Source organism: Onychostoma macrolepis, chromosome 22, assembly GCF_012432095.1.
Source record: "Onychostoma macrolepis isolate SWU-2019 chromosome 22, ASM1243209v1, whole genome shotgun sequence".
Classification (NCBI taxonomy): Eukaryota; Metazoa; Chordata; class Actinopteri; order Cypriniformes; family Cyprinidae; genus Onychostoma; species Onychostoma macrolepis.
Window position 1 is genome coordinate 10,693,960 of NC_081176.1, and position 23,290 is coordinate 10,717,249.

The window sequence follows — 23,290 nt, forward strand, 5'->3', positions numbered from 1 at the left end:
ATGTCCCCACTTTTCAAAACGCTAATAAACCACACAGAATGGAGTGTATTGAAAATCTGAAATAGCAGAAAGTCTCCTGTAAGGGGTAGGTTTAGGTGTAGGGTTGGTGTAGGGCAATAGCACATACAGTTTGTACAGTATAAAAACCATTACGCCTATGGGATGTCCCCACTTTTCACAAAAACAAACGTGTGTGTGTGTGTGTAATTTATTTAATGTTTTTTTTTTTTTTTTTTAAATAATCTAAGATGTAGGCTACAATCATTACATCATGTTATATTTTTCCTGGCAAAAAAAAAAAAAAAATCAATAGATATAAATGTAACTAACTATTTGACACCTCACGTGCAAAGCCCGCGAAAGAACCAGAGGTTATATAAGCTGCGGTCGTCACATCACGCGCACAGCCGGACTCTGAGTGGACGTCGCCTGACGGGAGAGCTTTCACGAGGTAAAGTATTTTTTGTGTACACAAGTATAAAATCGACGTAATGTACCATAAGCCTACTGTTCACTGTTCAAACGAGCCGTTCCGTCTTTATTTTGTACGGCCCGCTCTTCAGCTCCGTTAATTACCGTTAATTACCGTTAATGCCGTTCTGTGTGACGTCATTTGCGCAGATCTGCTAGAATTGAGAAAACCTCCTTTCGTTTCACATTCATGTCGGTCAAGGTAACGTTAGTGTAAAAAAAATGTAGCCATTTACAATTAATATTTTCACATTTAAGCAGTGTTGTCCCACAGATTTGTCTGAGTGAGAGCGCGCGACACTGACGCACACTGAACGCTCTCTCTCTCTCTCAGCGTGTGTGGTAGAGCGAGCGAGAGACAGAAGACTCACACAAGCCAATGTAGCCTATCCTTATGAGATAATAATAGTAAAAATAATAATATTTCTGCTTTTTAATAACAAATAATTACTATAAAAGTAAAACATGTATGCATGTGTATACACCAGGGAAGAAATAAAAGTCATATTCAAGTAAAGTTATAATTATTTTCAAAAATGAAAATATTTATTCTTTTTTTCTTTCTTTTTTCAGATTGTCATCCGATTGTTGTAAGTGATCAGTCAAGCAGTCATCCTGCATCTTGGATTTGTTCAGTTTGTACAAACATTATCTGATATTGAGTGAGGCTTTTTCTTTTGCTCCCCTTTGTTTGTGTGTCAGTAGCTGCTCCACAGCACAGCACAGCACAGTCTTTGGCTTTGTAAGTATATATTTTTTAAGCTGACTGTCAAACATTTTCTCAATTTTTTTTTATTTAGGTTCATTAAATATATGTCATGCAGCAGTTATTTATTTATTTATTTAACAGACTTGCATTATCTGATCTGTTTTAAAAGTTATGTATTTTGTAGTAAGTTATGTATTTGTTGATATTTTAATTATTTAATTACACAACATATTATGTGAATAGTGTAATAATGTTCCTGCTACATTTCTTCTAATATTTTTGTGATTACTTTTTCTTGCTACCTGGTCTTTATGCTAAGTTAGGAAAACCAGCTTCATGTTTAAATACCAGACCATATACCAGACTGACACACACACACACACACACATACCAGGACAGCCAGGCACAAGAACAGTTTCTTCCCCATATTTTCAAATAGTTGTTGTCAAATAGTTAAATGTAAAATAATCTAAAAAAAAATTACCCTTATGACTGGTTTTGTGGTCCAGGGTCACATATTAAGTCCTGTTTTCCTTGAAATTGAACAAAATGAAGTTTTTTCCCTTTGAATTAATGAGATTTTTCTGAGCCCATTGGCAGATATTTGTTCGTTTTGATCGTGAAATCACTTTATTTTGATCAGTTTCTCAGAAAACAAGACTTTGTATAAAGTGCACTGCAGTATTTCCTCAGAAATACTGAGGAAGAGCATCGGTTTATTGAAGTGTGATCAGAAGGTTCAGTAAATGTTATTTAGTTACACACTTTGTTAAAAGAATGAAAAAGTAATGGAGATCTGTTGAAAGTTGTATTTTCAAACTTTGAAGTGTTATTAATTTGCATTTAGAGACCATATTGACATGCTGCATTCAGTTTATCCCTTAAATCTTACATTTTTCTTTACCTTCATAAAATCTGCATAAACCCTGTACCTGCTAATATGCATCACTCAAATATGATTAAATACATATTTATTTTTTCTTTCAATAGTGCCAAGTTATAATCACTCCAATCCAAGTCATTGTGAATGAATGATCGTCAGGGTCATGTATGAATGTGCCAGAATGAAGGAGTTTGTCTTCACATCAAAAAACAAAACATAATAATAATAATAAATAAATAAATAAAATACATTTAAAAAATACAATAAAGTAAAATAAACAAATTCATTACTTAAAAAAAACATTAACTTATACTAAACACTAAAACTATATAGATATATATAAAATAAAAAAAAAGACTAAAACGCACAACAAATTGTAACTAAACATTTAACAAAATTAAGCTCAAAATTAAGTTTGTTAAAGTGCTATAATAACAACTAAAGCTTAATGAAAAAAAAATATATATATATATATATATAAAACGCACAACAAAATTACTAAAACTTTAACTGGAATTTTAAAATAAATATTGAAATAAAATATTATTAACTGTTAAGGTCTTTGCACACAGAGTCTGAAATTTCACGCATGGAAACCAGAGGCGGACTAAGTACACAACTCCATTACTTGAGTGAAAGTACAGATACTGCTGGTCAAATATTACTCCATTACAAGTGAAAGTTGTAAAGACAGAATTTTACTTTAGTAAAAGCACAGAGGTACTTGCTTTAAAAGTACTTAAGTACCAAAAATAAATCTACAGAACAGTTAAATGCCTTTTATTCTCATCTTATTTTTATTGTCTGTGTGCTGTTGTTGTCTCTGTGAACTGGAAGCTTTTGACACTAAAAGAAATTGTTTGTATGTGAAAGCATACTTGGCAATAAAAGCTCTTTCTGATTCTGATGTATATTTTTTATAAATATATATTTATTTATTTTTCTGCAAATACTGCAGTGTGCTGGATGGAGAAACTGAGAAGTTTATAAACAGAAGGCATGGAAGAAGAGAGCAGGTCCTAAAACAAAGAAATTCTTCTTAAGGTATGCTCCAAATTTACCATTTACCATTGAGTTCACTGAGATCTGACTAACTATGTGTCTATATGTATCCCCTCTTTATCTCTCTTTCCTTTTTTTCTGTCCTCTTTTAGGATAAACCTGAGGTCCTGGGAGTTCTTAGAGGTTCTAAAGTGTTTTTTATGCATTTGTTGATGTCAAATTTTCAATAATAAATTCTCATAGTTTTTACATTTATATGGTGTCATTCTATGGTGTGTGTAATATTTGTGGAAACAACATTGTTAAAAAAAATACTGGCTTTAATAATACATTTTTTGTAGTTTTTAGAGAACCAATTAATTACATGAACAGTTTTTTTTTCCATGTAGGCTATATATATATATATATATATATATAATATTGTTTTGGTAAATTTTGTTGTTGTTGTTATTAATTAAATTAATATTGGTTTGTATTTCATATACATTTCCATTTGGTATCCAGACTAATTGTATAATCTATGCTGGCGTGATTGTGGCCTGATGCCGGCAGTGTCGGCTCAGTTTTGGCAACCGGACTCGGACCAGCGCATTTCGGCCGATTCTAGCGCCATTCACTCCCGTAATTCACAAGAGTCCGCAACCGCATCCGCATCCCATGCTGGTCACCAGCGTACCACCAGCATCCCATGCTGGTCACCAGCATAATACCAGCACCAAAACACAACATATGCTGGTCTTGCTGGTATGACCAGCTTGCTGGTCTATGCTGGTTTTTCCAGCAGGGTAGAAAGTCGTTTTTTCATGTTTTTTTTTTTTTTGCTACAAGTGCAATAAAGCTCATTTCAAGTGCTTTAGCTTGAATACAGAGCTTTTGAAACAGACTGTAATCGATGCTGAAAATCAACATTAATCTGGTACTGGTGTTTATTATATAAAAACAGCGAATACAATGGTTAGAGAAATATTGCTTTGATAAAATGTCTTATTAACCATTTGATGCACATCATGGGTCTAAAGTGACCCGACTGAGTTTATTTTTTTTACGTAGGCTATACATATTGCCTATTTAAACTTGTTTAGCAAACATTAGCAATAAAAAATTAGACATTAAACAGAAGTAATTCACTTGTAGTCGACCACTCTCTGTTTCCACCGTAACGGCGCTGGTTCTCGTGCCCGAGCTGGAGTCGTGTTCGGTGGGGAACTGCTCACGGCTAAGACCGCCGACCTGCATTTCACTCATAGCCAAAATATAATGCGACTGCCACCAACCTGGCCACAAACAAACAGTAAACCGCTCTGAGGACATATTTTAACATCCAGTATTAGAGGCTCATAAAAGCAGAAAAATGTTTTGTTGGTTTTTTTTTTTATAAAAAAAAGATGAAAATATACAAACATCTTCAGGAGAACATTATCAAAGAAAAGAGGATATAAGTAAGAATAACTGTATACACCCGATTAGGAAAATTAAAACAAAATAAAGGGGTAGGCAGCTTATAATAAGGGGAAAATATAATAATATATTAATAATAAATAAAATAAAAGAGCAATGAAAGAGAACTGTCTGAACTTAGAGTCGATAGAAATGCATTTTTCATATAGTTTCAAAAACCTGACACATTTTTTTATTGCTAGTCAAAAAGATGAGCAGTGAGTAAACTTCAATCAGAAAATGTGAAAGAGCAGGAACTGAGCCCATACATTTTTGTTTATGGATAAAAAAATTGCCAAACAAAATAAAAAAATGAAAATATATATTTTTAGATTTGTTGGTAGAGTCAGAGTAATAACACATAGCATCTTTCAAATTAAAAATGTTTTGTTGTTGTAGCTGGAACTGAAATGTTGATGATGTCAGAATGATTGACACTTGTGGGCGGGTCTTATGTTATTAAAGTGAACTCATCCCCTCCTCCTCATTCACTTCATCCAACATCCTCTCCATTCAACAGCGGTATCTCTACAGTCGCTAATTCATTCTCTCGGTTCTCTCTGGAGTCTGAAGGAAAATACAGAGACAATGAATTAAAAACAGAGATGATGCACTGATCTGGATTTCTTCATACGTGACATCAAAACTAAAGTGAAGCATTTACAGTGTACAAACTCATTTAACAGATTGTCAGCAGCACATTTTGCTCATTTGATGAATTCAATGAATATGAACAAAAGCTGAATGACATACTCATTGAGGTGAGGCAGCAACTTTAATCATTTTTAATCTTTACTAATATATATTTTAAAGGTGGGCATGTCTTATTATATCAGTTATTGTTTTACAGATGTGCGGGCTGACTCTATTTAGTCTGTCACTCAAAAAAATGGGGATTTTGAGAGCCCAAAAGCATTCACTGCGTGATGATGCAAAACACATCCCTGTGTGAGTTTTTGTTTTTCATATTTATAAAATGCAGTGAAGTATTATCACACAAGCGAGTGCCATTTTCCTGTGAGCGTTATCACAAATAGGATATCGATTTTATACAACAGTTCAAGAAATATGAAGTTAACAGAGAGTAATTAATATTTTAGACACAATTTTGTGTGTTTCACCAGTGAAAATAGTTCCAAACAAAGAGACACATTTGTGTGTCTCAGAGCAACATTGCAGTGTTTCATTCATGAATGAATCTGTCTTTGAATGAATCGAGTGAGTCAATGATTCTATCATCCATTCATAAAGACTGTCACTGGCTTCCTTTCTAAATGAATCATTTATTTGAATTAATCATTCAAATAAATGATTCAATGAATGACTTATTAAGATACGCACTAGCACCACTTCCAGTAGGCTCTTGCACTTTTTTAGGGCCTGTTCACGTCACACGTAAATGTGTGGAAAATGCCTGTTTGTTAAAAATGAATATATAGTCTAGTTGTTATAATAAATGTTACTCTACTCACCAGAATCAGTCACATTGAATCTCCTGTATCTGGTCCGTTCCCTGTTGATGATCTGTAGTTGAAAAAGTCCAAAGTCTGTATCTGTGATGTTCGTGATGGTCAGAGATCCAGTCTGATGATCCAGCTGCAGTCTGTCTCCGGATCTCTCCCTAATCGTCGTTCCTGATTCGCCTTTAATAACGAGACAGTTTTTAGCTCCAAACGTCCACAGTATCAGATCACCGCTCAGTGTTTCAAGACCAGAGTCTAGAGTGACGGGTTCTCCGATCTTCGCTGGCACTTCCTTCACTTCATGTCAAAGCAACACACAGAAACAGAAACACACAAAACAAAGTGTGAATTTATATAATTTGAATTTTCAACAAAATCATTTAGATGCTATTTTTTAACCTAGTTTGTCATGTTCATAGTTTCAGCTCATCTGTCTAGGAAGATATTACCTAAATTCACAAATCATAGAATATGCTGTAGTATCTTACATGGATATTTTAGCCAAAAGAAATCTGAATTCCAATTGTCTATGAATTACCTATGACTACCTATGACTCATCACCACGTTTCTTGTAATATTATGATTTCTTTCCTCATAAAACTACTTTATTTGTGAAGTATTACTCCTTTAACATTCATTCACACCAAGAACAATAACTATAAAGATAAATACAATAATAACTATATGTGACCCTGGACACAAAATCAGTCTTAAGTCGCTGGAGTATATTTGTAGCAATAGCCAAAAATACATTGTATGGGTCGAAATTATCGATTTTTCTTTTATGCCAAAAATCATTAGGATATTAAGTACAGATCATGTTCCATGAAGATATTTTGTAAATTTTTTTACCGTAAATGTATCAAAACTTAATTTTTGATTAGTAACATGCATTGCTAATAACTTCATTTCGACAACTTCAAAGGCGATTTTCTCAATATTTCGATTTTTTTGCACACTCAGATTCCAGATTTTCAAATAGTTGTATCTCAGCCAAATATTGTCCGATCCTAACAAACCATACATCAATGGAATATATATATATATATATATATATATATCTTTCTTTATTTTTATTGTCCATGGTGTTAGCAAACCTTTAGTTTCATAATTTTAGTATATAGCACTTTTAACAATACACACTGTTTTGAAGCAGCTTCACTGAAATTCATAATGTTACTGTTTGAGATTTATATTAATGCCTCAGTTCAGAGCAGGGCGATAAAATAAAATGTGAGTTCACATTTTGTGATGATATAGAGTATTAAATTTATTCTGGTAATTTTAACATGACACTAATTAAAATGAAAAACATTAAAATCTAAAAGTAACTAAAATTATGTTGTACTTTGGGAATTTGGGCTAAGTTCAGATGATCTAAACTGTTCACACAGTGCATGATTATTGATCTACTCACCAGTGACTGTAACAATGAATCTCATGTATTTGGTTTTTCCGTTTTTGTGGCTGATCTGTAGTTTGTAGAGTCCAGAGTGAATGCTCCTGATGTTATTGATGATAAGATCTCCAGTCTTGTCATCCAGCACCAGTTTGTTTCTGAATCTCCCATCAGCAACATCACATTCTGTATCATTTTTTTTACTGGTCTTTCTTGTGAGTTCAATGAGGATGTGATCCTCAAACCACCACTTTATCTCATCACCTTTCCGTAGTTCAGTACCAGTCTCTAGTTTGACAGATCTCCCTTCCTCCCCTGACTCTGTCTTTTCTTCAGCTGTCACATAGAAGCAGAGATCAGAAATGTGTTTATATGATCAAGCCTAACTTTACAAAGAGCATGTTTTAGAATGTTAATAGCATGTTGTTAACATGTTTAACATATTTCTAGCATTTTCAAACATGTTTTACCTCATTGTTAGCATGTTTTAGCTGTATTGCTAGCATGATTTAACATGTCAGAAACTTTAGTCTCAGAAGAACTTTACTGGCATAACAGTATGCTGGCTTTCTCAAACCTAAATAAAACTGGCAAAGAATTACACAATTGTGTCAGAATACTTCAGGGAAATCAACTACAAAGTCTGCTAAAACGTTTCTCATCTAATTTACCATTTACCCTAAATTCTTGCACTGATTTCAGTCATTAGTGTGAGCAGACCCAGATCTTAATGTGTTGAAAAACTGGCAGTATATTTCCTCTGAGTCTTGATTAATTATATTATCGATTCTAAACATCATTATGCATTTAAACTCTACTGTAGCATAATAAAATTCATTGTTTTTGTATTGCTTGTATCAGCTGTAATACTTACCCACTTGTTTTTGTAGTTTAGAGATCCTGTGGCGATAGTAAATCACAACTACAGCTAAAAGTGCAGCCACCAGCAGAACAGCAACAACTATTCCAGCTATGACATCTGTAGACAGACCCGGATCAGGAACAGCTAAAAGGAGACAGTGAATTTTTATGGGACAAAATATTTATCATGATTAAGAACGGATAGGTGTCAATCAGTTGACATGTGTATACACTACCGTTCAAAGGTTTTGGATCAGTAAGACTTGAGATGTTTTTTTAAAGAAGTATCTTATGCTCATCAAGGCTGCATTTATTGATCAAAAATACATAACATTTTGCAAGATTACTGTTTTTTTTTTATTGCAATATAAAATAATGGTTTCTATTTTAATATACTTTAAAGTATAATTTATTTCTGTGATGCAAAGCTGAATTTCCATCAGTCATTACTCCAGTCTAAAGTGTCACATGATCCTTCAGAAATCATTACATTATGCTGATTTATTATCAGTGCTGGAAACTGTTGTGCTGCTTAATATTATTATTATTATTTAATTTTTTTTTTTTGGAACCTGTGATACTTTTTTCAAGATTCTTTGATGAATAAAAAGTTAAAAAGAAGAGCATTTATTTATAATAGAATTTTTTCTAATGATATACACTACCGTTCAAAAGTTTGGGGTCAGTACATTTTTATTCTTTCTTTTTTTGAAAGAAATTAAACCTTTTATTCAGCAAGGATGTGTTAAATTGATAAGAAGTGATCGCAAAAATGTATATTGTTAGAAAAGATTTATATTTTGAATAAATGCTGTTCTTTTAAACTTTTTATTCATTAAAGAATCCTGAAAAAAGTATTGCAGTTTCCAAAAAAACTATATGGCAGCACAACTGTTGCCAACATTGATAATTCTAATAATAAATCAGCATATTAGAATGATTTCTGAAGGATCATGTGACACTTCAGACTGAAGTAATGGCTGATGGAAATTCAGCTTTGCATCACAGAAATAAATTATACTTTAAAGTATATTAAAACAGAAACCATTATTTTATATTGTAATAACATTTTGCAAGATTACTGTTTTTTTCTGTATATTTGATCAAATAAACGCAGCCTTGATAAGAGACTTAATGATCCAAAACTTTTGAACGGTAGTGTAAGTTTTAGTTTACCGTGACACAGGCCAAAACATGGTTTTACACTGTTAACATGCAGTGGTGACAATATTTTTCCCATTAGTTTAACGTTGCCTTTGGACATTTTGAGTCTCCAAGTGCCTTGCCTCACAGTGCTTTGGTCCAAATGCCTGCTTTCCTTTTTTTACATCACTTACACACACACACAAGGCTATTTTATTCACTTAAACATTGGATAAAGTGATTACTTTCTCTTTAATACAGATGATGCCAATGTATTTTTCGATGAGTCGCTATGTTAGCAAAAATAACGGAAAAGGTTGCCAGGTTTCCACAACAAAATTGCTACTCAAAACTAGCCCAAACTAACTGCGTTTTGAGGGGGTCCCCCGGTAAAAATCATGGGCTAAAATACACATTACTGAGGTCGCTTCAACCCCTGAATATGAAAAACAACCTGCGGCAACAGTGATAAAGTAGCTCAATTCCACGGGAAAACAGCAGACGTGGCAACACTGTGACAGTCTACAATGGACACGACCACAACAGCTTGAAGTTTTCTAATTTGGCACGGTCTACCTGCTGCACTAATAGTAGTAAGGCTTTCCTCTGTGACCTTACAAGTACAATTTAAACTGTATTATTTGTGTCCCCTTCAAACATTTCTCTTGAGAAATGTTGTTTATTGTTTATGAGTCTACTGTGTTTAAGATTATGTGAGACACTCAGTTAGTGGAAGTTGTACTTTGCGATTTCTACCTAGGAGGACACCCGTACCGCTATTCCTCCCCTGCCCTTACGGAGGTCTGTGCATGCCAAGCCCTAAAATACGTTTTTTGTATCTGTAGCCATTTTAATAGTTTAATTGACATAGAAGTCAGCTTATATTTCATACATTATATTAATGTATGAATTATTTCCAATTATGCCATGGTCTGTCTGAATACTGGATTCTGATTGGCTGGCAGGTGTTGATTAAATTCGTTGAACTGCAGGTAGTTCCAGGTCAGTTTAATCACGTTCTATATTAATGCGCTTCCTATAAACATTGGTAACCATAGTAACATACAGTTAGAGTTGAACAGTAATACAGATGAAAATAACCGTCATTTGTATCGTTTCGGTCAAATATTGCAGCACAAATATTAATAACATCTTTAATATGTGAATGCTGGGAAATGACCATGGCATAAACGGGATAATCAACGGCTAGCTGTGCATTAAATGATTTGAATGCACTTCGGGAAGGCTGCGCGTCGGGCGGTTCTTCGCCTCCACGTTGTGCATTCAAATCGTTTAATGCACAGCTAGCCGTTGATTATCCCTTACTTATTTTGAGTTAAAAACTTTTAATTTGAAACTCACCACTGACAGAAAGAAGGAATTGCTGCGAGCTCTCACGGCCTCTGATCTGTACTTCATAAAGTCCCGCGTGTTCGGCTCTGGCGTTTTTGATGGTCAGAGATCCAGTCTGATTTAATTGTAGTCGCTCCCTGAATCGCTCATCATCAACATTTATAGAGGCCTCATTCGTTTCTACGTCAATATTAGCCAGGAGGATGCCTTTATCTCCAAACCTCCACACAATCAGATCATCCTCCTTTAATTTAGTAACATCATTCTGTAGAGTGACAGAATCTCCCTCCATCACTGATACCGACTTCACTCCACCCGTCTCAGCAACCACACCTGGAAAACAAATCAGATTTTTTGTTTTACTCTCCTCCAGAAATTCATGTGGAGTCACACATATGTGAACCATCAAGAACATTGATGTAAGATGCTTACAGCATGAAATCATGAAACCTGAAACAAGATCATTATTACATTAATGAAAGAGATACTCTTGAGATACTTACCAAAAACATCCACACTAAATATCCTGGATGTGATTTTTTCTCTTGAGATTGTTAGTTTATATTGTCCCGAGAGTCTCTTTCTGGTGTTTCTGATGGTGAGAGAGCCAGTGTCTTGATCCACCTGCGATCTACCTTTGAATTTCACATCATCGGTCACAAAAAATGAGGTCAAGTCGCTCTTTCTGGTTATTTGAGAAATGACAGATTCTTTAGGCCCAAACAACCATAGTATTGTGTCATCGTTCTGTATTTCAGAAAGATTAGTGTGTAGAGTGAAAGAATCTCCCTCCATCACTGACACTTTCTCATCTGTTTCTGCACTGAACACACCTGCAAAACATAAATGAAACATAATAGATACAGACTACTTAATCTGATACCAGAGCAGTAACCTCAGTAAATAGATTCATTTGGAAACATTTGAGCAAAACAAATGTTTATTGAAATAACCAGTTTTACCGGTTTAATTTGTTATGTGCAATGTTCTATCATATAAAAAAGAAGAAACACACACACAGTTTATTTCCTCATTCTCCACATATTTGAAATTGAAAGTCATATTTGTACCACTTGTCCTATATTGTTTGTTATGTTTGATTTTTGTGACATTTTACCTTTGGTTTTGTTTTAACAAATTATGCATTAAAGGGATAGTTCACCCAAAAATGAAAATTCTGTCATCGTTTACTCTCCCTCAAGTAGTTCCAAACCTGTGTGAATGTCTTTGTTCTGCTGAACACAAAGGAAGATACTCTGAAGAATGTGAAACAGAGCAGCTCTGGGGCACCATTGACTTCCATAGTATTTTTTTTTCCTACTATGCAAGTCAATGGTGCCCCAAAACAGCCTGGTTACAAACTTTCTTCAAAATATATTATTGTGTGTTTGGCAGAACAAAGAAATTAATACAGGTTTGGAACTACTTGAGGGTGAGTAAATGATGACAGAATTTTCATTTTTGGGTGAACTATCCCTTTAACATGCATGGCTGCACTGAAGTCTACACTGAATTTGGTCATTCAATATTACTGTGTTTGTACGTTACCACATTATTTATATATATATTTTTTTGTAGTGGACACACGATGGGAATATGACTATGAAATATGGCTATTTTAAGCAGATATCGACGTCTGACTGAGATGCGATTTCATTTTTTTTTTTTTTTTTATGTTTGCCACAATAATTTATAAATGTTGGTTTGGCTATTAAACGCGTTGTTCTTTCAGTATCAGTTCATGCATTTGTTGTAGCACAGCTGATGTGAATGTGTCATGAATGAAACTACCCAGCAAACACAGAACGTTGTGACGACGTCGCCAGTTCGTCGTCCTTTGGTCAGCGCGACATTACTTTATGGCGACGTTGTGAGGACGTCGTGGTAAAGTTCCATTTTTTAGAATCTTGGCTAACGTTCCAGAAACGTCGTGGGCACATCCTCAAAAGACGTCGCTTGTTAGTCCCGTGAAGAACGTTGTAGCGACGTGGTCAGCTGGTCTCATGATAACTTTTCATATTATTGCACTACATGTATTATTATGTTAAGATACCATTTGGATAGCCTATATTTTGGAAAATTTTAAAAGATGGCATGAATTATTATATTTGTAGGTACGTATGTGTCATCAAATTAAGGACAAAACAAAAACCAAATAGCTTGCTTAGCAAATGGTGATCATTGTTAATTACATGTTTGTGAATGACTGAGAATGAGGTTTATTGAAAGAGGGCTCGGGACAAATTAACATTTAAACCAGCAGCGCGCGGCGCGTCACTGTCTGTACTGCTGCGCGAGTGCGCGTGCCCGTCATTAACGGTCAACTTCCAGCAGACGGACACGGAGGAAAAGGTAAGCGCTAATAAATCTACTTGTATTCATCGTTTTTACTGATTTATAACGTTAGATGTCACCAAAGATGAGTAGTGTTTTGTATTTTTGTAGGTTTTCCAATTTAATTTAATAAATAAATGCCCTGTTTGGTTAATTAGCTCAGGAGCAGTCTCATGAGGTGGTCTGAGGTAACGTTAACTGTTGAAACCTTGAGATAAAATGTTATACCTTTCTTTTAGTTATTTGAAATTTAACACGATAAACTATACAGTATTCACTTTCAAATACTTTAAACTTTAACCGTAGTAAAGTTAATTAGTTTGTTTGACTGCCTGCCTTTCGCGCTAGTCGATGATGCTCATGCTAGCCATACTGTAAACTTGAATATAAACTGCTGTATAAAGTTTAATTAGACCGAGGCTGCCGAAATCATGTTCAGTGTGTGGGATTAATAATTACACCTTTCCCCCTCAAGTGACAGGCCTGTAAATTGTGTCATCTGCTCGTTAATGGTGTTAATGGTGTTTTTTTTACATGCATGCTTTTTATGCTAGTTTCATTCTCAAATAGATCTGATACTTTAGTTTCAACAAATCTTTAATAAACAAATGGTTCACTTTTTTTAGGTCCTGACTGCCACCAGTCGAGTCAATGATTCAGTGAGTTGCTTATTAGAAAAGATGCTCATTTGTTACAACATAGTATTATAAATGTTTTATTCATTGCTGTAAAACTAAGTTTTTTTTTTTTTAATCATCAGGTGGAGAGACAATCTGGGCAGCAGCAACAAGACAACTATTACGAGTAGAGATGGGTTTCAAGATCCAGGTGCAAGGTGCAATAAGATGCAAGGATCCAGGATCAAGAGATCATTCATCATGAAGACTGTTCAATAGGAAGCAGCGAATCCTGGGTGAAAAACTAAACCTGGTTGTTTCAGCATCACTCAGGCAAGGCAAAATACATTTAAATTGATTTCAGTAGGTTATATGTTTCAGATCATCCTGACCATTCTGTTGTCCTGGATTTGAAGACATGCTGGAACTGTATTTCTCGTGGCTGAAAGATTTGTGCAGCGGTATCCAGACATATAAGCACCCTTCCTGGACCCACACGACTAAAGGCTCTGGAGGAGAGACAGGTAATCCACAGGGTTGGATTTAGGGATAAGAAATACGCACTGCAAACGGAGCATGTGTGAAACGGGCGTAAAACCTGCCGAAAGTACAGTGTGTTTGGGTTCTTAAAAGTTTAAAATTTTATATATGATTGTTAATTTAACTTTAATTAAGATACTGTAGTTCTTAATGTCATGACAGATGTTTGCATCCTGACAACTTTAAAAAAAAAAATGGACACAATGTTTAAGAGGTTTTAAATAAACAGTAGCACAGTGTAGCATAGTTTGTGGTTATGCTTGGTCTTTCTTTGGTGCTGTTAAAACCACCACAACAAACCTGTAGCTCTTTTTATGAAATAGTAATAAATCGCATTTTAAATTGCAAATCGCAATTTTGATCAGAAAAATCACAATTAGATTTTTTTCTCCAAATTGTGCAGCCCTACCAACAATGACATTTAAAAATATACACTTTTGTTATACCATAAAAATAACAGGTAGCCCATCTGAATTATATAACATTTAGTCTATCCATCTCATAGTAGCCTACCAAAATTGTATTAACAGTAGAAGTGAAATATTATTGTAGTCTTCAAATCTGGGTACTGTCATGTTTAAAAATCACTTAGAGCAAGTTTGGTCCCATCAGGCTAACATGACAGTCACGACTCATGCCGCTGTAAGCTTTTCTTTTTCTTTTGTTTTCACTCGCGATCTTTACATCACACATTACATTACATATTTCATGGCACACTCGTTTTATGCGTTTTTGGCACCACCTATTGTTGTGGGTGTATTATTGACATGTCAAAGTCTAGACCCTGAATATAAGGCGACCGCATTTTTTCAGATGTATTTACAAGAAAAAACATTGTCTTATATTCGGTCAATACGGTAATCATAATCTATGACAAAAATACTATTATAAACTAGATTATTGGATAATTCAGCAGCAAAAGATACTCTAGAAAAATCATGGGTGCACAATAATTTGATAAAATCTAAACATTTAGTGAAACATTTTAGTGAAATAAAGGCCGTTCCACACTGAGCGCAATGTGAATCGCCGACGACGGTGCTTTCACACCGAAAAGTGCGAAACGATTGTTCACCTTGTGCTAATTCACGCATGCACGCTAGGTGGCGCCGACCAACAATGTATTTTTCCTCAGATGTGTATCTCGTATATGGATTTAACATCGTCTGCTGCTCAATATACAGCATTAAATTTTGATAAGTAAAGTTTGGTTCTACACCAGAAACACAAATATCTTTAATACTTACAAGAATATCCTATAATATAATTAGAGGTACAATTAGAATCAAGCTACACTTGAAAATTTATGTAATTATTAATGTGTTTGTTTATAAGTCACTTAAAACCATCATCGAGTGCTTCTAATAACTTCCGATTGTGATCTATAGTTGATTTTGATTATAATAGGCAGTTGTATGTCATCAACATCCTTCATTGTTATAAAAATACCACGAGCTGTATACAAAACACATACAGAAAATATATCGTTATAATCATATGTCTATTTGCTTTCATATGTCATGTGTAGCGGCACAAATGTACAACCCGTGCGCAGAATGATGCGCTTGAAGCAACACGGAGTCACAGCGCGCAGCGTTACGCAGAGAAATGTTCAAAGCACAAAGGAAAGAGATATTGGTGTGTAGTGTATTAAATCTGCGTGATAGTTTGAGCCTTTTCTTTTAACAGTTTTAAATCTCAGTTTATGCGCTCTTAAAGAGAGTTTCATTGTTTTGACTGTAGTAACCGAACGTGACACGCAGTTTGAATGCTGAATGGAGGATGACAGACAGCAGCGCAGAGAAGAGTTTACATGAACTTGAATTTAGTGATTTAAATATTCATCTGTACCTCACACTGAACTATGGAACAGCTTCAGAACACTTGGAATATAGCGCACAAAACTTTATGGTGCTTTATAATGTTTTGTGCCTTTAGTGGGCTTAAAAATAACACGGAATAGTACACGCACAATAACGGATTTGGATTGGTCTCCTCTGACCGATACCCGATCTGGCAAAAAATGCCAGTATCAGAGACGATACCGATCCTGAGTATCGGATGGATGCATCTCTAGTTGGATTTCACAATTCAGTTACTCATAGCTAGATAGATATCAATTAATAGTCTAATTCCAGAGCCTTTGAGAGATTTTGTTTTTCCCCAGTCAGGTGGAATTTTGCTTAAATCGTTGATGTTCATATGGTCTTGTTATGAGAAAAATTACTAACTGAGCAGAGTACCTTATGATAGTGGTTTTCAATTCTGAACCTGGGGACACACAGCACTGCACATTTTATACATCTCTCTTTACTGACACAAGCTTAGTTTAGTTCATGGAGCTCTTTCCTAAGGAGCTGATTATCTGAATCAAGTGTGTTTAACAAGAGAGTCATACAAAATGTGCAGTGCTATGGGTCCCCAGGACCACAATTGTAAACCACTGCCTTTATGAGCACCTCCCGAGCTCCTAGTCATTTTTAAATGTTTAAAAATATTGAGTTGGCCTAAATTTGACCAATGTAAAGACTCTCCCCTATTCCTAAACCTTACACAACCACATCACTTTGCTTGTTCTGTCTGGGGGATCTGGGGGCATGGTCTCATTTAAGAAATTATGTACATTTTAAAGTTACATTTGTCTATCTGGTTCACTTTGAGAGTTCAATATTAAGAGCTTCAATGCATGCTCAGCGTGGAAACTTAACAAAGAAAAAAGTCAATGCAATGACTCAACCCTCTTTTTAGTTACTGTAGACCCTTAAGAGTTTTGTTAATAGGTTTTAAGCTAAATCTCCTAGCTAGGACACCTAGTAGTAAGATAAAATTCTCTGTGAAAATGGCCCCAGAATCTGCCTTTCCTTGAGAAGCTGGAGAACCACTTAAGATTTCAAAAGGAAGATTCACAGTTTGTGGCCACCATCAAAAAAAGTCTCGGGTGACTTATCCAAATTGTCTATAAAATTATTTGTTTAATTATTTTTATTTGTTTATTTTTGTGTAGATTCAAGGGAAAGATGAAAAATAAGAAGACCGCAGCGAGGGAAGGAAGTAATCATCACAATGTAAGTTCTTTGAGAATGTGTGCATTGTTTATTACAAGTTGTGTTTTCATTTAAATGTAGCAATGTACACAGCTGGTCAAAAGATTGAAATATATTCTAAAATATAATTTATTTCTGTGATCAAAGCTGGATTTCTAGCATCATTACTCCAGTCTTCAGTGTCACATGATCCTTCAGAAATCAAGAAACATTTATGATTATTTTCAATGTTGAAAACAGTTGTGCTGCCCAATATTTTTGTCTACACCAGTGTTTCCCAACCTTATTTCTGCCACTGCACAGTTTTGACCTGTAAAAAAATCCCGCTGCACACCACTAAGTATTATAAAAATAAAAATTAAAAAACCAAGGGAAAAGGTTGTTTTTTCTCAATAATTAAACATTGCGTCATCAGAGTTGGTATTTTGGCTTTATCTATGATCAGACACTTGCACTTAATTTCTGACAATCATACTCAAATGGAGTTAACAAGGTTTTTGACGAGCGATTGACAGAGATCTGTGTTTTCTCCATCATTAGAACGGCCGCATCTGAGACAGTAAATTAATAGCTTAGCGTTTTCATCAGTTTGCAGGTTATAAAGTTTATTGTAGCTATATGGGCACTCAGTTTCTCTTGTTGTTAATGATAACAATGACCAACTGCACTGATTTAAAATAATAACAACGAAATATAATAGAGAAGGAAGCTTTTGATAATCTTCCATGGCACACCTGACCTGTCACGGCACACTGGTTGGGAAACACTGGTCTACACGACGGTTCAAAAGGTTGGAGTGACTAAGATTTTTTTCTTTTTTTTTCTTTGGGAAGACATTAATAGCAAGGATGCATAAAATTGAATTAAAGTGATAGAAAATACTTATTACCGTATTGTCCCGAATATAAGACGACCCTGATTATAAGATCTAATTTTTCCAGATGTACCTTTTGGAAAAAGGCTTTTGAAAACCAAATCTTGTTTTTGTTTTTGTTTTTCTCTCAGTAAAACACATTTTTTCTTAAATTATTTTCAAATTGCATATTTTTCCTATTTTAATTTTTGTTTTGAAAGTATGGTAAATACTGGTAAAATGTACCAACAATGACATTGAAAAATATACACTTTTTGATACACCATTGAAATAACAGGTAGCCCATCTGAATTATATAACATTTAGTCTATCCATCTCAGAGTAGCCTACCAAAATTTTATTATCAGTAGAAGTGAAATCTTATTGTAGTCTTCAAATCTGGGTACTGTGTTATGTTTTTAAATCACTTACAGAGCAAGTTTGTTCCCATCAGACTAACATGACAGTCACGACTCGTGCCGCTGTAAGCGTTTCTTTTCTTTTGTTTTCACTCGCGATCTTTACATCACACATTACATTACACATTTCATGGCACACTCGTTTTATGCGTTTTGGCGCCACCTATTGTTGTGGGTGTATTACTGACATGTCAAAATCTAGACCCCGAATATAAGGCGACGCGTTTTTCAGATGTATTTCCAAGAAAAACATCGCCTTATATTCGGGTCAATACGGTATATTACAAAAGATTTGATTTAATTTTTTTTTACTTTTTTTTTTTTTTTTTTTTTTATGTTTTGAACTTACTTATATTATAAAATAATCATGAAGAAAAATATCACGATTTACACAAATATTAAGGAGCACAACTGTTTCTAGACTACGTTTACATGTGCACAAATAATGTGATTTATTTCCAATAATCAGAGTAAGGACTTAATCACATTATGATGTTTACATGTCAAGAGCAAAGCTCTTCACTCCCGTTTATATGCAATTTCCATTATTCGTATTATTTGAGTTGTGGTTATTTTTTTACCGCCATTATTCACATAACATAACCCCACTGCTCAGCACAAATAGGTGTGTTACTAGCCGCTGTTTTAATTTGTCTAATGCAAAACATGTTTGTATGTTTGTATTCCATACATTTTCGCCACCATAGCAAAGTGATGGCAGTGTCACTTCAGCTGGGTTTGCCTGCACTGGATGAGGGTAAGGAGCAGAGACTGGTGTGCTGACAGAGTTTAGTGATTCGGCTCTCCAGAAATGCAAAGCTTTCTTCCCCATCATTTCTAATCTGAGGTGCGTTTCCCAAAAGCAACTATGGTCACAAGTTCCATACTTACCAATAGAGTTCAGTGGAACTAACGACCATAGTTAGCTATCGATGCTTTTGGGAAACGCACCCCTGCAGGTGCGTGTCACGTCATTCACGTACGTCACGAGCACATGCACACTGGTCAGAGAGGCAAAAATGTGATTAGGTGCATGTAAATGCACTGATTGATAATAATCAGAAATGTTTCTTAAGCAGCAAATCAGTATGTGAGAATGATCATGTGACACTGAAGACTGGAGTAAAGGCTACTGAAAAATTCAGCTTTGCCTCACAGGAATGAAATACATTTTAAAGTGTATTAGAAAAAGGGTATGAAAACTGTTATTTTAAATTAAAAATATATATATTTTACAATATTAATGTTTTGTACTGTAAATTTGGTCAAATTAATATAGCAGAAGAGATTTCTTTTGAAAACATTAAAAAAAGAAAAAAGATTGCAGATTTTTGACTGGTTGTGTTCATACATTAGCAACATTAACATGATGATATCCTCCCTTTCAGCTGCCGGAGAAGGATATTGACGATGCAGGCTCAGGACGGCGAAGAGGAGGAAGAACACCTTTAACATAATTTTCTCATACCTTTGTCATGTGTTATAATAAAAACAATAAACCTGACTACAATAATATGGTAAATTTTATTAAAAGATTCCAGTTTGCAAGGAATCTGGAGTCTCTGACTCTGCCCTAAAGGAACTCTTTGCTGAGGAAGACCAAGTGCTGAGGAGGAGCCTTGTTCTACAGCAAAACACTGCATCAACCCTCCATGACAAGATGAAGAGTGAAGAGTCTCCTCCTGTCCTTCCCTCAGAAGAGCCTGTCTTCTGCTGCTGGGGTAAGAACGACACTCTTCCTCGTCTCTCACAGCCGTCCAGCACCTAACTCTGCCTCCTCAGCACTGTCTGAAAGAGTCTTCTCCACAGTCAGTAATCAGAGATCACACATTCTCCAGAGAAAGTCAACACGCTCATTTTCCTAAACAAAACTGTTTATGTTTTGTGGGTGGGCCAAATTATACAGGAGTGATGCTAGAAATCTTTATATTGTTCATTTTACATATCTTTACTCTTTATGAATGTTATTTTCTTTATTTATTTTATCTTCTGAGAAGCCCAAGAACTATGGTTCTTTGGTAATTGTAACATTGTTTAGGTTTATCTTCTGATAGTGAAGCTGTATTAAAGCACATCAGCACCAGATATTAATGAAGTATCTACTGAATTGTTTCATATCTTTTTTATCATGTCTTTATTTTTTTGCACCAAATTAAGGGAGTTGTATCAATAAGAGTACTGATAATTATTGATAATTTTCACTGATAACAGCATTATTTAACTATGCCCAACCTTAATGAGACACAAACTTTTTCAGTTGATTGGTAACACTTTGCATGGTTAAAGAACAGGTGTAATGTTTTGGTTTAGTATTTGTAGAAAGTAACACTGAATAAATGTTGATTCATATGAATGAATGCATTGTGTTTTTGTCTATTTTCTATTAGAATTTAATGTTTTTGAATTGGTTTGCACTGCATGTATGTAATGAATGTATTTACTATAAATCCCCTATAATTAAATTACTGTTAGATTTTATAAGTTTTCTTTTTTGCACCAAAGATGAGTTTTCAAGGTTATTTCAAGGTAATAGTCGGAACACATTCTCAGGACCCAGACTAAAGGCGAGGTGTAAATATTAAAATTAAAAATTAACGTGGTATTTTAGTCCTTAGGACATACTTGGTACGTTGCTGCGACCAATATGATCCGGTACTGTCACGTCCTCGCAACGTGCCGGTTTGGTAGTTAGGACGTTCTCAGCACGTTCCAGCGATGTACCACTATAACGTCGCCACGACGAATATGGGAATCACAAAGTTACGTCGCTGGAACGTTATTTGGTACGTCGCTGCGACGTATATGGTCCGGTCCAGTTACGTCGTCACGACGTAACTGTGTTAGCTGGGTAAAAGAATAACATAAATCCACTTACCGCCCAGAAGTAACAGAGACAACAATAATATCATCTGCATGTTGCTGTTGTTGTTTTTTTGTTTGTTTGTTTTTTGTAGAGCTGTGAATGTAATACAGATGATCGATGGAAATAATTTAATAGTGTTCTGTTCAGCTGAATCTCAATGCGTTCTTCATTCCTGAGCCGCATTCAAACCGAGCGACAAATGCAAATATCTCACAAAATAGCCTACAGTAAACTATATACACTGATCGGTGTTTCTTAGTGGTGTGACGAAAAAAAAAAAAACAAAGAAAAGAAAAAGAAAACGAAACATCTCACTGAAGCGCTGTACAGAAGCTTTCGTTTTCTATAACCACGTGATCTGTGACGTCAGAATAGCTCTAGTAAGACTCAAAGACATCTTTTTTCCACCTTTGACCACAAGATGTCATCAGTTGCTTCATTTCACCATAATTACAACTCACTCTTCCCCGCTCATTGCACTCTCTCATATTCGTTGTAATATATGTGCACTTTCTTGATTATAAAGTCTTTGTTAGCATGTTTTTCATTACTAAAGCACTGACAACATAATGTGAACAGAATACAAGAAGATACTTACCTTACTGGAGACGAGCTTGGAGTTGTAGTGTTCCAGTGAGTGAAGTTTTTTAATAAGTGTGGAAAGTATGTATATGACTTGGTCTGATGCTAATAGATCAATAATATTATCATTATGCTATTTATTATGTTTGATTTTTGTTACATTTCAATTTTAGTTTTAACAAATTATGCATTAAGAGCACGGCTGCTATAGATGCCACAGTCTCTTAGGGAGAGTTTGATGGGGATGTGTGTGCTGCCCAGAAACACATGAAAGCAGTGGCCATAACCAGCAGCACTGATGATTGGGGAAGAACCTCTGGGACCTCCAGACTAGGCTTTGTGGAAGACAAGCTCCAAGGCAAAAATATTAAGTGGTCTGTATACAGTCAGTGCATAATTATTATGCAAGTTGACATTCTGGAAAAAAAATTTTGTCCCCAAGCACTTTTTACTAATTCCAAACCACATCAATCTTAATAACTACTATTCATTTTGTATTTAATCATTTATAAGTGATATGTAATTGTAAATAAGGGCTGGAAGTGAAAAATGCCTTATACTCAGGTCTACATAATTATAAAGCAGGTTTTTCCTTTACAGGTAAAATGTGCCAAATATATGTGCGCCGGGTTGATGTGTGTGTGTGTGTGTGTGTGTTTGGGAACATTTTCAGTTTTGTATGTATGGTATTTTCAAAGAAAAAAATTACATGACAATTTTGACATGTCTTTCCTTTCATTAATAATTTTTTATAGGCCTATGTCATATCTTAATTTCATAGCCCTCAACTTTATACAGAAGGTGAGATGCTTGGTGTGTGACAGGGAGTTCGTGTACAGATTTTTAAAACTTTAAAAAATGTTTACTTTTTGTACTTCATAGGACATCTCAAAGGAACCAACTGAAAACCTCATCAGGCATCTGAGAGACACTTATAATGAACATGTAAACTTTGCTAGACCCCAAGGATTAAAACCTTATTTTCTATTACACTATATTCAGTTATACTAGTTTATTTACACTAGCATTTATTGCCTCACTTTAATGGGCAAATTAATGTTATACAGAGAGAAATTCAACACACACACACGCGCATTAAAGGCATAGTTCACGCAAAAATTAAAGTTCTGTCATTGATTACTCACCCTCATGTTGGTACAAACCCGAAGACCTTCATTCATCTTTGAAACTAAAATGAAGATATTATTTGATGAAATCCAAGAGCTTTCTGACCCTTCATAGACAGCAAGAGTACAACGACGATCAAAGCACAGAAACATAGTAATGCAAAAATAACTTTATTAAACATTCTTCTC

At 34.9% G+C, this 23,290-nt stretch overlaps 1 protein-coding gene and 2 long non-coding RNA genes across 4 annotated transcripts; 2 read left to right on the forward strand and 1 right to left on the reverse strand.

Annotated features, from left to right (window-relative positions):
- The first annotated feature begins 368 nt into the window (after positions 1-368).
- Positions 369-3,395, forward strand: LOC131529938 (uncharacterized). The gene is made up of 5 exons (XR_009268258.1): positions 369-451; positions 1,045-1,061; positions 1,177-1,213; positions 3,022-3,107; positions 3,218-3,395. It is a non-coding gene; the product is annotated as an uncharacterized LOC131529938 (long non-coding RNA).
- A 589-nt stretch (positions 3,396-3,984) lies between these two features.
- On the reverse strand, positions 3,985-21,757 carry LOC131529935 (uncharacterized). Of its 2 annotated transcripts, none has more exons than XM_058759946.1 (7): positions 21,405-21,757; positions 11,226-11,555; positions 10,732-11,055; positions 8,240-8,371; positions 7,384-7,701; positions 5,975-6,262; positions 3,985-5,069 (listed from the first exon to the last, which is right to left on the reverse strand). In XM_058759946.1, the coding sequence occupies exons 1-7, from the start codon at positions 21,442-21,444 to the stop codon at positions 4,996-4,998; spliced, it is 1,506 nt and encodes a 501-aa protein (XP_058615929.1). In that variant the 5' UTR covers positions 21,445-21,757; the 3' UTR covers positions 3,985-4,995. The 2 variants fall into 2 exon arrangements, with proteins under 2 accessions (XP_058615929.1, XP_058615930.1); XM_058759947.1 differs by lacking the exon at positions 21,405-21,757 and adding an exon at positions 12,514-12,600.
- On the forward strand, positions 13,007-20,389 carry LOC131529937 (uncharacterized). Its single transcript, XR_009268257.1, has 5 exons — positions 13,007-13,074; positions 13,683-13,715; positions 13,817-14,197; positions 17,218-17,278; positions 19,918-20,389. It is a non-coding gene; the product is annotated as an uncharacterized LOC131529937 (long non-coding RNA).
- Positions 21,758-23,290: the final 1,533 nt, after the last annotated feature.

What these genes read in the sequence shown, in the direction of transcription:
- LOC131529935 (XM_058759946.1), bottom strand. Translation starts at nt 21,444, where the DNA reads ATGCAGATGATATTATTGTTGTCTCTGTTACTTCTGGGCG. An exon ending in GTCTCTGTTACTTCTGGGCG is followed by an intron (nt 11,556 to 21,404) that starts GTAAGTGGATTT and finishes TATGTTTTGCAG; the next exon opens with GTGTGTTCAGTGCAGAAACA. An exon ending in ATTCATTGTTACAGTCACTG is followed by an intron (nt 6,263 to 7,383) that starts GTGAGTAGATCA and finishes TTTGACATGAAG; the next exon opens with TGAAGGAAGTGCCAGCGAAG.